Genomic DNA, 16,811 nt, shown 5'->3' on the forward strand with positions numbered 1-16,811 from the left:
AAGCAACGTCCTCCACAACTAGATTGAAGAACAAAACGACAGCAGCTTGTCTGTTCCCCTTCTCCCAATTCCCCAGCACTGTTCCCCTCCCCGCAATTCCCCAATAAAAAAAAAAAAATAGTAGCTGACTTGACTCTGAATCAAGGAGGTTGCTATTAAAAAAAAAAATCAATGTCACCATATTAACAAACTAAAAAGGAAAAATCATGATTATCTCAATAGACACAGAAAGAGCACATGACAAAATCCAATACCCATGCCTCAAAAAACTTTCAGCAAACTAAGATAAACTTGATAAAGAACATCTATAAAAAACCTCCAGTTAGCATCATACCTAACAGTAAAAGACTTTTTTCTCTTAAGTTCAGGAATAAGGCAAGGATGTCCACTTTCAATATATTGTAAGTCCTAGCCAGTGCAACAAGACAAAAAAAAAGAAATAAAAGGCATCGAGATTGGAAAAAGCAAATAAAAGCTGTCTTTATTCACAGTCATGATCTGCAGAAAATCTAGTGGAATCTACAAAAAAGTACTAGAACTAATATGTGACTTTATCAAGTCACTTTATTGGAGGATATAAGATGAACACATCCAGGGTGATCAAAACATACAGTGAATGCTGTATGGAAAGGCAAGGATCTTCAATATGGGAAACAGTGCATAGAATCTTAGTAACAGTGTGTGACAAGTGTCAGCTTGTTTGGTGTAGTCAATCGGGTGTGAGCTACAGTTGAGAGAAGGTGTGTTTTAAAGTGTGCCATAAATCGTGGATCACTGACAATGCATTAACATGAAATTTTGTTTCAAACTGCAAAGAACTGCTAAAGAAACACATGAAATGATAAAACTAGTTTATGGTGATGCTGCAGTGACCATGAAGATGGTTTACAAGTGGTTCAAGCGATTTCTTAATGGTTGTGAATCGACTGAAGACCAGGAGAGATCAGGAAGTAAAAAACCCAACTGCATCAACATCAAAAACCAAAGAGAATGTTGAAAAGAGTAAGTGGGGCCGGCCGAGTGGCACATTGGTTAAGAGCTGGCTTGGAACACCAGAGGGCCCCGGTTCGGATCCCACATGAGGGCCAGTGACACTGCCTTCTACAGCTAAGATGGTGAACAACAGATCGACCTGGAGCTGGGCTGCCGAGAGTTGCCGGCAACGGCGTAGGCTGCAGCCCCTGTTGCAGTGGGCTGCCATAAGCTACCGTGTGTGGCCAGCAGCCAGCATGAGCGGCCGGCAGCTGGTGTGAGCTGCCAAGAGCCGCTGTGAGCGGCCATCCAGAGGCCGGTGACCAATCTGCCTCACCTGGGAAGAGCGCAATGATAATACCAACATAGGCCAGTGAAGCAACGTCCTGCACAACTAGACTGAAGAACAAAAAAGGACAGCAACTTGTCTGTTCCTCTTCCCCCGATTCCCCAGCACTGTTCCCCTCCCTCAATTTCCCAATAAAATCTTTTAAAAAAAAAAGAAAGAGTAAGCGAAATGATTTGATCAAACAGACGACTGACTATTAGGGAAATTTCTGAGGATCTGAACATCTCTTATGGTTCTACTCAAAGCATTTTAACAACAGATTTGAATGTGAGGCGAGTAAATGAGAAATTTGTTCCAAGCGTTTTGACTGTCGGACAAAAGCAATAGCATTTGTCAGTTTCGTTGGCGTTGTGCCACTTCAGATTCCAGGTTTATAAGACAAGTCATCACGAGAGATAAAACTTGGGTCTATGGTTATGATCCTGAGACCAAGGCTCAGAGTTCTCAATGGAAATCACCCAGTTCTTCTCGTGCAAAAAAAGCATGTCAATCAAGATCTAACATCAAGGTGATGTTGTTTTTTTTGTATGACCTTGATGGAATTGTATGAGCTGTTTGTACCCAGGAACACTACGGTTAACTCTGAATATTAGAAGGGCTTCCTAGAGCATTTAATGAATGATGTGTGAAGAAAATGGCCTGAGAAACCAGTTTCATTTTCCATCATGACAACACTCCATGTCACACATGGCTTCTGGTATGGCAATTTCGGTCAAATAAAAACATTATGGTGTGTCCTCATCCAACTTATTCACCAGATCTGGCACCATGTGACTTCTGGCTCTTCCCCCAAGTTAAAATAACCATAAAAGGTAAACGTTTTGAATCAAGTCAGGACACTGAGGCAGCCACAACAGCACAACTAAAGACACTCACAAAAGAGGACTTCCAGAACTGCTTCAGAAAGTAGCAAGAACGATGGGATAATGTGTTTGAAGCGAGGGGGAGTAGTTTGAGGAGGATGAATTGCAATGTACCTTTTACTGTAATAAACTTTTTAAAATTTAAACATTCCCCGTATTTTTTATCAAACCTCTTAATCAATTGCATGTTTATATACAAACAATGAACAAGCAAAAATTCAAATTTTAAAAATCATTTATAATAGCACCAAAAATTATGAAACACTTAGGGATATATCTGACAAAAAATGTGCAAATCCTGTACACTGAAAACTAAGAAGACTGTCTGTTTAGGCTACTATAGCAAAATACCATAAACTAGGTGGCTTATAAACAACACAAAAGTGTTTCTCACAGTTCTGGAGGATCAGAAGTCCAAGATCAAGGCACCAGCAGATGTGGTGCCTAGTGAGAGCCTACATCCAGGTTCACTGACAGCTGTCTTTTCACTATAACATCACTTGACCATGGAATGGTGCAAGGAAGCTCTCTTGGGCCTCTTCATAAGAGTACTAATCCCATTCTGATCCCACCTTGCCTTCTCCCACCTTCATGTAATCTTCATTACTATCCTTCTTAATCTCAAATGGATAAAAAAACCTGCAAACTGTTATTAGCATTTTTCTCAATCTGTTGAGATCTTGCTTCCGGTTCCATCCTCTATTTAATTCAAATAAATTTTTATAAAAATTCCTACAGGATTGAACATTCTTACATTGACAGGTGAAAAAAGTGAAGGAGAATAAGAAGTACAAAATAAAAAAGCCACGAAGATGTAGTATACACCAAGGGAACACAGTCAATAATATTATAATAATTTGGCATGGTGAAAGATGGTTATTAGACTTATGTGATGATCACATCACAAGCTACAAAAATGTTGAATCACTACATTGTACACCAGAAACTAATATACTATTGCATACCAACTACCATTTTAGGAGGTCCAAGATGGCAGCAGCGTAGGAGGACAACGACCTCGTCCCTCCCATAAGCAAACTTAAATATATATATATCTATATATATATAGATAGATAGATAGATATATAGAGAGAAAGCAATTATTCCTGTGAGACAACTGAGGACTGAATGAACAGCTTCTGAACACAAGCAAGAGAAAGAGACCAAACAGAGAAGCCTGGGAAACCATGGGAGCCCTCCTGGCGCTGCAGAAACACTCTGGACAGGAGGAGCCCTTAAGTGCGACTGTTTACATCCCCCTCCACTTCCACAGGGTGGGCGGAGCTCTGCTAAGGTGCTTTGGCCTACCTACAAGATCACCAGCATGTTCCCAGCTACATTACCAAACAAAAGGAGAAAGCAGGAACAACCAGGAATCACCACACACCTCCCAGCTGGAGGAGCCACTCTAGCCAGGCAAGCCAGTACCCCAGGCTATCAGCATCTGCCTAGCTCCAATTGACTTCGTAAAAGTACACAACACATAAAACCTACACAGAGGGTGTTTCTACACAAGACCACTTCCTGTACAACAAAAACAAGAGGCTGTCTAAATTGGCTGAGGTGCCATGGGAGCTCTCCAGGGACTGTGGGAATTCTCCGGGGTCAGAGGAAAGGGAGGAGTGCATTGCTTATGTCCCTCTCTACCTCCATGGGGGGAGGGGGGGGGTGCACCTCTATCCAGATGCTCTGGGCTACCTGCAAGGTCGATGACAGCGTGTTCCCAGACACATCACCTATTTCTGCCCCGAAGAAAGGGAGCAAGCAGGATCAACAGGGTATTACTACACGAACCTGGCCTCCCCACCCGGAACCACTCTGACTTGATAGGCCAGTGCCCCAGACACCCTAGGCATCCACTAGGCTCGTAGCAGACTGCCAAAACACCTGGCACACACAGCCTACACAGAGGCGACTTCTATATAAAGTCACTTTCTCAAGACTGGGAGAGACAACTATTTTGTCTAATTCAACAAACATAGAAAGTCAAACAAAATGAAAAAATGAATTTCTCTTAAACGAAGGAACAAGAAAAGTCCTCAGGAAAAAACCCTACGGAGATAAGTAATTTGCCTGATAAAGAATTTTTTAAAATGGGGGCCGGCCGAGTGGCACGTTGGCTAAGAGCTGGCTTGGGACTCCAGCTCTGTGCAGCAGGGTCCCGGTTCGGATCCCACATGAGGGCCAGTGACACTGCCCTCTACAGCTCAGATGGTAAACAACAGCTCAATCTGGAGCTGGGATGCCGTGAGGCGACGCCATAGGCTGCAGCCCCTGCTGCAGTGGGCTGCCATAAGCTACCGTTAGTGGCCAGCAGCCAGCGTGAGCAGCCAGGAGCCGGTGTGAGCTGCCAAGAGCCGCCATGAGCGGCCGCCCAGAGGCCGGCGACCGATCTGCCTCACCCGGGAAGAACACAATGATAATACCAACATGGGCCAGTGAGGCGATGTCCTCCACAACTAGACTGAAGAACCAAAGAACAGCAACTTGTCTGCTCCCCTTCCCCGATTCCCCAACACTGTTCCCCTCTCCCAATTCCCTAACAAAATATTTAAAAAAAAAGAATTCAAAAAAATGGTTAATCATAAGGATGCTCACCAAACTTGAGAGTTGAATAGAGGAACTTAAGGAGAATTTCAACAAAGAGTTAGAAAGTATAATAATAAACCAAGCAGACCTGAAGAACACAATAACTGAAATGAAAAATATATGAGAAGGACTCAACAGGCAATTAGCTAACACAGAAGAACAGACCAGTGAACTGAAAGACAGATTAGTGGAAGTCAACCAACCAGAACAGCAAAAAGAAAAAAAGAATTTTAAAAAAGGGGATAGTCTAAGGGATCTCTGGGATAACATCGCCCCCTCAAATATTCGCATTACAGAGATCCCAGAAGGAGAAGAGAGAAAGAAACTGAAAGCTTTTTTTTTTTTTTTCCTCAAAGAAACGGTGGCTGAAAACTTTCCTAACCTGGGAAAGGAGAAAGACATCCAGGTCCAGGTAGTACTGAGAGTTCCAAACAAGATGAACCGAAAGAGATCCACACTAAGAAACTAAGATATATTATAATTAAAATGGCAAAAGTTAAAGAGATAATCTTGAAGTAATCAAGGGGAAAACAAAACAAGCTGATAGCCAGCAGCAACTTTACAGGCCAGAAGGAAATGGCTGGGCATCTTTAAAATACTGAAAGAAAGGAAACTACAACCTAGAGTAATTTACCCAACAAGGTTATTCAGATTTGAAGGAGATAAAGAGTTTCCTGGACAAGCAAAAACTAAAGGAGTTCATCACCATTAAATGAGGTTTATAAGAAATGCTCAGGGCTGGCCGAGTGGCGCGTTGGTTAGGAGCTGACTTGAGACGCCAGCTCTGAGCAGCAGGGCCCCAGTTCGGATTCCACATGCGGGCCAGTGACGCTGTGCCCTCTACAGCTAAGATGGTGAACAACAGCTCGACCTGGAGATGGGCTGCTGTGAGGCGACGGCGTAAGCTGCAGTGGGGCTGGCCAGCAGCCAGCGTGCACTTTCGTGAGCTGCCATGAGTCGCCATGAGTGGCCATTCAATGGCCGGCGAGCGACTGCCTCACCAGGGAAGAGTACAATGATAATACCAACATGGGCCAGTGAAGCAACATCCTCCACAGCTAGACTGAAGAACAAAAGGACAGCAACTTGTCTGTTCCCCTCCTCCAATTCCCCAAAAAAATCGTTTTTATAAAAAAGAGAAATGCTCAAGGGTCTTTAAGAAGAAAAGAAAAGGTCAAAACCAGCAATAAGGAAGTATGAGAAAGGAAAAAAAATCTCACAAGTAAAGCCAAATATTTAATAAATATAGCATATCAGCCATTTTAAAAGCTACTACAAAGGTCAAAAGAAGGAAGCATTAAACTCAAACTACGAGGTATGCTCAAAAACTACAGTGAATGTTGCTGAGTGCCATCCAATGGAAAGGCAAGGATCTTCAATACCGGAAGTGGTGTGTTGAACCTTAATAACAGTGTGTGACAAGTTTCAACTTGTTCAGTGTAATTAGTCAGGTGTAAGCTATGGTTAAGAGAAGGTATGCTGTTCTTTGTTTCGCTTTGTTTTGTTTTTGTTTTTAAGCTGAGCCATCCTGCTACCTGTTGGCAGCTCAGCGGCTGCTCAGCTTGGGCCGGGAATTGAACCGCTGTTGCTCAAAGCTCAAACTCTTGAGCGAGCTCTTAACCAACTGAGCTACTTGGCCGGCCCGAGAAGGTGTTTTAAAGTGTGCCATGAGGGCTGGCCGAGTGGCATGTTGGTTAAGAGCTGGCTTGGGATGCCGGAGGGCCCCGGTTCGGTCCCACATATGAGGGCCAGTGACACTGCCCTCTACAGCTAAGATGCTGAACAACAGCTCAACCTGGAGCTGGGCTGCCTTGAGTTGCCGTATACGGCGTAGGCTGCAGCCCCTGTGGCAGTGGGTTGCCATGGGCTACCGTATGTAGCCAGCAGCCAGTGTGAGCGGCCAGCAGCCGCAATGAGTGGCCGTCCAGAAGCCGGCGACTGATCTGCCCCGCCCAGGAAGAGCGCAATGATGGTGCCAACTTGGGCCAGTGAAGCAACGTCCTGTCCTCCACAACTAGACTGAAGAACAAAACGACATCAACTTGTCTGTTCCCCTTCCCCCAATTCCCCAGCACTGTTTCCATCCCCCCAATTCTCCAATAAAAATCTTAAAAAAAAAAAAATCTTGGATTTTATTAAAAAAAAATTTAATTCTAATGGAGAGAGACAAACATTAAGCATAAACAAAGAAATAAAAGTTGCTAAGAATTTCTGAATAAAATGCAATATATTAGCTTTCGTAAATAAGTCTACTATTAGCTGACAGTGGAAAAGAAGTATCATGCTTCTAATGGATGTTGAAAACTTCAGTTTTCAAAACTATGTAAAGCCTCATGTAGTTTTCAAAATACTATCACATACATCATCTTATCTGAGATTCACATATTATGAGATATAAGCAGTTATTACTATCCTCATTTTATAAATTAAAAAGTTCAAGGCTGAAAGAGATGCTCAGTTTTTATTTTATTTATTTATTTATTTATTTTTAACTGAGTCATCCTGCCGCCTGTTGGCAGCTGAGCAGCAGCTCAGCTCGGGGTGGGCATCAAACCGCTGTTGCTCAGAGCTCCCACTCTTGAGCAAGCTCTTAACTAACTGAGCCAACTTGGCCGGCCCTGAGATACTCATTTTTTAAATAGAAAACCAGAACTAGAACTTTAGATCTTTCAATTCACTGTCCTATTACAATACAATCTCTCACAGCAAAAGACACTAATCCAAAAGTTTATAACAAATTAAATAAAGTAAGAATCCCAAATCAAACTACATGTTATAGTAAATTCCGAACCTTACTATTCAAAGTATGGTCCTTGGACCACCAATACAACCTGGGAGCTTGTCTAGAAATGCACAATCTCAAGTCTAGCCACAACTACTGAATCAGAATCTATAGTTTACCAAGATATCCAGGTAATCTATAGGCACACAAAAATTTGGGAATCACTGGTCTAGAACATCATTGTCCAACAGAACTTTCTATAATAATCTACACTGTCTACATGGCTACTATATTGGACAGGACAGATCTAGAATATCTCAAACTAGAACTGAGCCCAAAAATAATTTCTTACAATATTAAATAAGCCTCCATTACCCTAATATGTACACTCTTTCACTAAGTATGTTGCCAGTAATACATACCAAAAACAAATTTTTTTTACAAAGACCCAACTCAAAAAGTACAATAGCCTAGAGACATTTATAATAAACCCTATACACCTTATTACTGTCTGCAGTATGCAAGGTACACTTATAAGATTCTCATTTAGTAGTCTAATAATTTCATTTAATATAGGCTTTCAAAGGGAAAATGTTTAGTTATCTTGGAATTCTGCTTATGGAAAACACCTAGGTCTCTGAATAAGCTAGAATTTCCCATTCCAGAAAAGGGATGGGACAGAATATAAACAATTCAAGACTTGATGATTTTTATAACATTTTCAGAACAAAATTTGTGGTAGGTTGATTTATTGCCTATTGTTAGAATGACTTGAAAATAGAGTAACCTTTGATGGAAGAAATTAAATATTTCCAATTTTGAGGATTCACAAGCTACTCCTAAAGTCCACTCCATATAATAATTTGTATTATAATTTCGCTGACATTTGACTTTGAATCCCACCCATGAAAGGAATCGCTTATTTTTGGTATAACCCACCAAATGAAGTTACTGCTCGTCTCCTTCCCCAACCAAATTGTAGAAGGAAATGTTAACACTGCAAACCATAGGAAGATGTTAGGATTAGAAAGATTCCATTTTGGGGGGTCGGCTGAGTGGCTCAGTTGGTTAAGAGTTCGCTTAAGAGCGTGAGCTCTGAGCAACTGGGCCCGCCAGTTCGATTCCCACATGGGCCAGTGACGCTGTGCCTCAGCTGAGCTGCTGCTGAGCTGACAACAGGTGGCAGGATGGCTCAGCTGGTGAAAGCACGTGCTCCTAACAAGACTGCCTGTTCAATGGTGGGCTACACCCGCCTGCAACTAAGACTGAATTCAGCACCTTGAGCTGTGCTGCCTCCTGGATGGCTCACTGGATAAAGCGCGCACTCTTAACAAGGCTGCTGGGTTCAACTCACGCATTTGATGGTGGCTACACCCACCCGCAACTAAGATTGAACACAGCACCTTGAGTTTAGAGGCCACAAGCTGCCAACCGGCAGCCAGATGGTGACTAGCACTCTCCACAACGAAGATTTAAGAACAACAGCTTGGCTGGTCCCCTTCCCCAATTCCCCAACATGGTTCCCATCCCCCAATTCCCCAATAAAATCTTTTTTAAAAAAAAGTTTCTCATTGTCAAATCACATTATTTACTAAAGTGTACACTGCAGTCATAAATCTGTTGGTTTCCCAGTTTGGGAAAATATATGTAACTTGTGTATAAGGCACAATTTAAGATGCTTTGAAAACCCTCTAGTCGTATAACTCCAAAGACAAAAGGAATGCAACTCCTGAGAAGTTTGCCTTTCTAATCAAGCAAATATTGGAACTAAATATCAGATTAGATACCACATTACAGATCGATATACTATTGTATTTATTAAAATGGCATATCTAGAAGAGAAAAATTTCCTTGATACAAAAAGCAAACCATGAAAAAAAAAAAAAGGATGAAAAATTCAATTTATTAAAATTTTGGGGGCAGCTGGTTAGCTCAGTTGGTTAGAGCGCAATGCTCACAACACCAAGGTTGCTAGTTCGATCCCCACATGGGCCACTGAGCTGCGCCCTCCACAACAAGACTGGGACAACTACTTGACTAGGAGCTGATGGATCCTGGAAAAACACACTGTTCCCCAATTTAAAAAAAAAAATTGTGAACTTTTCTCACAAGAAGACTATTTAGAGATGAAAAGACAGGTCACAAATTTGGAAAGGATATTTGGAACCCATAAATTAACAACTAATTAGTATACAAAATATATAATGAACTCAAAAATCAATCAGTAAAAGGGAAACAAAATAAAAATTAGCAAAGAACTTGAATATACACTTCACAGAAGCACAAATGACCAATGAACATATGAAAAGATGCTCAACTTCAGGAATTGCTAATAAAAACACAACAGATATCATTTCAAACCCACTAGATTAAAAAAAAATTTTAAGTCTGACAATATCAAGTGTTGGGGAAGTGAAGCAACCAAAACACACACTAGCTGGCTTGACTCAGTAACCACAATATTCACATTTACTATGAGCCAACTCAGTGACTCAAACCCTGAAAGCGTTTGGTAAGCTTTAAGCAACTGATAATGACCAATCCAGAATTCTGAGAACACATTCAGATTACTGCCAAATACAAATTTTGGCCATTAGTGAACTGGGTCCAACCTGACTCAGCAATACAAATAAAAAAAAGTTTAGTCCCTTATCCAGTTTCTCTTGTTTATTTTGTTAACTACAAAATATTCAAGTATTCGTGTCCTCCTAGAATACTGATGACATAGTAATTGACTAAAATTTTAACGAACTATTTATCATTCCAGTAACACTAGTATTTCAATGAGAACAAGTAATTTAAAATGGCATTACTTTATAAAGCTAGTGTTTATGCTTTAAATTTACTTGACCCTGTGACCACCTTACATGGGCAAAATGGAGTAACAGATGAAGTACGGACATTAAAGTTGGACAAATCTGAGCTCAAATTCAGACTGTACCACTTTATAGCTGCAGCCTTAGTTAAATTAATTTCCTCAACACCTAAAAAGCATGCATATCACAACCTGCCTACCTAATCAAATTGTAAGGATTAAATGAGATTATGTAAAGTGCTTCGCAGTGCCTACTAGCTCACTAGCACAGGCCCACTATTAAGCACCTTTCCCTTTGTAAATCTTGCTACTCTCATCTAAAATTTTTAAAGCCTGAAATAACTCTCAATTCATAGGAAAATTTTACTCTTACATTCAAATTATTTCCACTATTACAAGACACTGTGCACTACAGGTTAGAAGAGAAATAATACCCTCCTTACTTCTTTTTCTAACTAAAATGAAAGGCTCTTTCCCATAAGAAATTAGATTCTGGAGAAGAGGATAGATTTTCACTTTGTGATATAGAATCAGGGATTCCCTTGCTATATGGAAAACTAACCCCAGTTGATTTCTAAGCTTCAAGCTTTTTTTGAGTCTAAGAAAAAGCTTATTTAATACTTTAAGGTACTGAATACTACCTTTTGCATTTATTAAGATTGTCTAAAGAAAATTACATGTTTAACGAAATGATGTTTTGGTTTTTGTTAAGTCTGTGGGGGAAACGTTTACACTTAAAATAATCTACACGTGAAAAACCTCAAAACGTTCAATAATATAACTAGAGAAGAGGAAAAATTTATAATCTACACTCTGGGCTAATTAAAGTACATCTATAATTCTGAAAATACTTGAGAATTTTAGTCACTGAAGTAAACTCAGGAATCTTATTTTAAATACCTTACTATAATCAAGACATAAAAGAAAAGATATGAGATAAAGTGGCATTTGCCAGTCCAAGAAACGTGAACTAACAACCACCATTGATGAGAATTGTCTACAGACCTAATATTATTATTACATCTGGATACTGTTACCGTCTTCTTCAAAATCAAAATAAAAAATAAAATCTTTCAGAGAGAGAGAGAGAGAGAGAGAGAGAGAGAGAGAGAGAGAGAGATAAAATGTGTCATGATAAGGTACTGAGTTAAATACTAAACAAAAGAAAATTTTTTATAGTCGCATATTTTAATTTTCTTCCTTTGTCTTCATTTCTAAAATAATTCCTTATCTTCCATTGAGGCCACAGCAAGTTATTTGCTGTGCAGTGATAGAGATGCTCACTAAAGAAACATTAATTTTCCCATTTCCATAATTATAATGACTCTTATTAATGCAACACACAATAGGCATTCAATAAATACTGAATAAATACAAATAGGAAGGGCTAGAAACAAAAATTAGTTTATAAAATTCTATTTAAAAATAAGTAAATGCAGACAATGTAATTCTTTTAGGCTTTGGACATTTTAGTCTTCGCTATAAAATAATACAGAAACTTTCAGTTTAACAAGTTTGAGACATTAACTAGAAAAAGCTAGCTATCATTGAAGACTAAGTGCCCTGTTTTTCCCATCATCGAATCTGACAAAATTCTAAAGAGAAATCCATCATATCTATCCAAATTCTCAAATACTAATACAGAACTGAGGAACGAGAGAAAGCACTAGTAAGTGGAGTTAAAACAATATATGTGATAGTTAACTAAATTACAAAATCTGGTTTTGCAACACTCCCTGGTGTCTAAAAACTCTCAGAAAATTTCAGTTTAATATAAAAGCTATTTTTATGCCCAGCCATACTTTTAAGAGGCTAATCTGAAAACCAGTACATGTGGTGACAACACAAAGGCCAGAGATCACTGATACAGATCAAATAAATGAACTATATCTTGATGTTCCACAAGAAAGATTTGGGGCTGTTTCTGAGGCCCAGGTGTACTGTACAGGTAAGTCCCCACCCAAGAAACAAACAAAAGAGGTAAGATAAACATATTTGGAGGAAACCAGACAATGTCAAAAATATCCCCAAAGGTCACTCACCCCAGGTCTGGTCCCCTCCCTTTCTCCCAAATCACTTCACCTCAGGGAGAACTAAATCTGCACCTCACGTCCCCAGCTCACCCTCAACTCCCCATCACTCACCTTCTTTACTAAAACCTGAATTCCCCTTCCTGACATCCTCTAATTCCCACCGAGCTCTCATTCCAGCCAAACAGATGCCTACTGCGCCTATCTTCCAGTAGTATATTAGTCCCCTCAATCCAAACTCATTTGCCCACATCCCATCTGCCGTCGGCCCCTCCAACTCTGGTCTCTTCACTCCGACTCTTCTCCCTGAATCCGACCCTTCTCCCTGAACCCTCACCAAGTCCCGGATATCTGGCCCCTTCTCTCTCCCACTCCCTCGGCTGCAGATCCTTTTATCCAGCTGGGCCTCTAGCCTCTTGCCCTGGTTCCCTCCCCCATCCTTCTCCCAGTACCGGTCCCCTCCCCCCAACTCCGCCCCTCTCTCCCAGCAGAAGGCCCCCTCACCTGAACGCCGCTGCCGCCGCCGTCCCAGAAGCCAAAAGGTGCTGGCGCCGGCCGACCTCCCAGGCTTGGTCCTCGCTGAGCTCCTGGCGGCCCCTAGGGAGAACGAACGCCACCACCTTCAACTCTGCCCGCCCCGGGCCAGACAGTCTCCGTAGCCACCGCCAGTATCACAGCCGCCATGTTGAAGTCTACTTCCCACCTCCTTCTCCTCACCGTTCCGCCCCTTTGGGCGTCTGACGTCATGGCGCCGCGCTTTCCCCCGCCCTCGGCCAATGGGAGGAGCCGACTGTGATATACCTAACGTCTCCTGTAGTGCTGAACAACTCCTGCTGCCTGGAGCGTTGCATTTGGAACGGGTGAACCCTGCTTACCCAAAGGGAGGGAGGAAAGGAGAAGGTCACTGAGAGGGTAAGGCGTTGAGAGGGTAAGGCGTTGGGGTTGGAGAAGCGGATTCAGGCAGGAGTCGGAGTGAGGGGACCAGAGTTGAAGGGGCAGAGGGCAGATGGGATACAGAAAAAATGAGTTCGGGTCAAGGAGTCGAATACACTACTGGAAGATAGGCGCAGTAGACATCTGTCCGGCGGGAACCCGAGAGCCTTGAAACGTGAAGGGACGCACAAAGACTTATCGAGAAAACCTCCTTGGGAATCAGGATGGCTGGATTTGGGCCCGGGTCTGTGACCTGGTACAAGTTTACCCTTTCTGGTAATGGCGTCACTTTCTCATTTACAAACGAATGGGTTGAAAGGTGACCTCTAACTCTCCCTGCAATCCTGACATTCATCCAGTTTAAACCAGGTAATTCAATCCCAAACCTTTACTGCCTTCTGCGATTATTGGGTGTCTTCTGGAATCAGGTGCATGGAGGATTAATAACTGAGATGAATCTTCGTTCCCCAAAGTTCCTAAATGGTAGGAGAAATAGAAGCATAAACAGTTAACTGTAGGAAAAATGAGAAGGTGATAATGATACATCAATTGACCTGGAAAAATTGACTTTTGGCTAAGGGATTTACATCTACATTTTCTGGGTACGTAAAGAGTGTGTACACTCTCGTGTCTAATTCTCCAGCCCTGTTTTCTCTCCAGAACTCCAGAGAAGATAATATTTGTACTTTAAAAGGTGCAGCAGTTTTAACTCACAATGAGAGAAAGCAGGCATTCCAGAAGGAGGGAGTTAAAGTGAAGAGAATAATTAATCGTCAGTTCTGGATTATTTACCTACTTAATTCAACAGATAATGGACAGCCACAGAAGATTTGTGGAGAGAGCAGTGAGGTGAGCAAAGCTCTTCATCAGGGGAATTAAAATGATAGCAGTGAATAAAATGGATAGGAGACTACGTGGTAGTCTTCCGCATTGAGTAAAAGACTCATACCTGATCTAAAGCAGAAACAGTGGGAATGGAGACTAGAGGATCATCTAGAGTACAATTTGGGAGATTAACCCAACAAGATTTAGAGACCTGCTAGGTGGGAGGAGAATGGTGAAAAAGGAGCCACGGTTTTGGGGTCTCTTACTAACAGAAACAAGAAAAACCTAAGGTTTACTGAAGTCCTAAAGGGAGAAAATAATGAGTTCAGTTGGCCAAACTGATTAAAATTATGGCAAATTTTCTAGAGGGATGTTCAGGAGGGAATGTGAGTTTAGAAATCTGGAAAGAGGTAAGCAGTACACATGTGTAGTATATTGGTACTCCTGAAACAAATAAAATTTTCATTCATTTAACAAGTATTTATTGAGTTCCTGTAATATACCAGGCACTGTTCTACACACTGGGGATACAGCAGGTATGTAAGAGACCAAAAAGGAAGGCAAGGGAAGTGAAGGGAGAAAGAGAGAGAAAGAAAGAAAGAATCTCTGCTCTCACAGACCTTACATCCGAGAGGAAAATAATTAATAATAATGGTGATAGGTGTTAAGAAGAAGAAGAAAGCAGAGGAAAGGAGATAGATAGTATCCATGGTTAAAATTTATAAAGAATGGCCAGGGAAAGGTGACATCTGACTCAAGACCTGAAGGAAGTAAGGAAATGAGTCATGCAGATATCTAGAAAAAAATGCCAGGCCAAGGGAACAGTAAGTACAAAGGCTCTGAGGTGGAAGCTTACCTTCTATGTTTTAGGAACAGTAAGCAGTCCAGTGTGGCTGGAATGAAGTGAGCAAGGAGGAGAGTAGTGGGAGATGAAGGCAGAGAAGTAAGAGACGGCTAAATCACACAGTGTCTTAAATTGTAGATTATTTTAAGGACTTTGGCTTTTACTGATTGGAGAGTTTTGAGCAGAGAACTAATTTTTTAGCAGTCATTTTAGCTACTACACAGAGCAAGAAGGGCAAGGGTTATTGCAGTAATCGAAGCAGGAAATGATAGTACTGTAGACCAGAGTGGTAGTAGCAGTAAAGATGATTTAAAATGGTCAGGTTCTGTATACATTTTGAAGATAGAGCCATAAAAATTTACTCACAGATTAGTTGCTCAGTGTGAGGAAATGAGAGGACTCAAGGATGGCTTTAAGTTTTTTGACGTAAGTCAAATTCTTGTAGGTTTGCCTAGAAGAATGAAAATTCAGATTAATGAAAATTTCCAAGGATGCTTTGAAACACTGACAAGTAGGGCATGGGAAGAGGAAGCAGAGAAAGAGATGGAAAAGTAGTGGCCAGAGAAGTAGAAAAGGAATCAGAAGACTAAGGTGCCATGGAGGTTTAAGAAGGAAAAATTGGGCTGGCCAAGGGGCTCAGTTGGTTAAGAGCTCGTTCAAGAGTGCGAGCTCTGAGCAACAGCGGTTTGATGCCCGGCCCAAGCTGAGCTGTCAACAGGTGACAGGATGGCTCAGCTAAAAAAAAAGGGAAAATCTTTGGAGGTTTGTGCCTGTGGTTCTGTGCCTTACCTCTCAAAGTAGGACTCCCTGAGACCAGAGACAAGCCTCCCGCATCAGACAGGGACTTCCTGAGATTCCCCATCAGCCTAAGTCTCCCAATCCAAAATTATTTCTTTCTCTGCCTTTTTGCTTTAAGTGGGTACCAAGTTGCTGACCACCTCCTGGGCCAGCCTGCTGTGTACCACCCAACCCCGATAGAGGCAACCCATCCTTAGGAAATGGGAAGGAAGTAGGGACATTTCCTGGAAAAATATATACTTGTTCACTTTCCTAGGAGTGACTTATACTTGTCAGTTTCCAGGTGTGAATCCCAGTAGTAACTGACTTATGACCAGGAAAGGCTGAAAGGATGCCAGTCCTCTAGTACCCCTGCCCTATGTCTGTCCCCTCCTGGTGCACCTAGACATTGGCATCATACCTGCTAGTCTAGAAACAACATTTCAGGCCAAGGGACACCAGCTTACACTCTTCCCTTATTTTCTACACTTTCTCCCTCCCTTCATACACTACATTTTTGTGGAATCTAAGAACAGAGACAGGAAAGATAGACAACAAGCTCTACATCTTTCATTCATTTAGTCATCCAGCATTGACTAAGTCCTACCATGTGCCAGGCAACATGAGTCTACAAAGATGCTCTCAAGGAGGTAAAGTGAGGGAATCAGACAGTTGTACAGATAATGGTACCTAACAGATAATCACCTGAGTTACTTAGGTAACACATTCCATACCTAAGGAATAGAGAGTGGTGTTTAGGTGGACTTGAGAAATCAAGGAACACTTCATGGAGAATTGAAGCATTTGTTAGGTCATATGGGACAGGTAGAATGAAGGATGCCCAAAGCAATTAGAACAAAGTTTGAGCAAAGGCATGGATGCAGGAAAGTTGCAGGAAAATTCAGAATCAATAAGTAGAGGGAGATAAGGCTGGAGAGACCAAGAAGAAAGAGGCTTGGCTTGGGTTTAACAGTTCTAAGACTATAAGTAAAGTCACTGGCATCTTTTCTCCTGGGAAATTCAACAGAAAAATCAGGAAGAATCCTTAGAACCTTGTAGTTCAGGTTGAAATCCTTTGCCCTTTCTCAGAAG

The 16,811-nt window shown here is 41.6% G+C and overlaps 1 protein-coding gene across 3 annotated transcripts in view; it reads right to left on the reverse strand.

Moving 5' to 3' along the window:
- The window catches only part of UBAP1 (ubiquitin associated protein 1), a 57,587-nt gene extending 44,508 nt beyond the window's left edge, over positions 1-13,079 (reverse strand). The window contains exon 1 of one of the 3 annotated variants that reach the window (XM_019624472.1): positions 12,845-13,079. Coding sequence is in view for 1 of the 3 variants with exons in the window: in XM_019624471.1 (XP_019480016.1) it covers positions 12,455-12,490 (36 nt within the window). In the remaining 2 variants the exon portion in view is untranslated. Of the gene's footprint in view, positions 1-12,454; positions 12,642-12,677; positions 12,702-12,844 lie in introns of those variants that run through there. The other 2 variants (XM_019624473.1, XM_019624471.1) reach the window with 2 other exon arrangements.
- Between the last annotated feature and the right edge of the window lie 3,732 nt (positions 13,080-16,811).

This window comes from Hipposideros armiger, unplaced genomic scaffold, assembly GCF_001890085.2.
Source record: "Hipposideros armiger isolate ML-2016 unplaced genomic scaffold, ASM189008v1 scaffold_591, whole genome shotgun sequence".
NCBI lineage: Eukaryota > Metazoa > Chordata > Mammalia > Chiroptera > Hipposideridae > Hipposideros > Hipposideros armiger.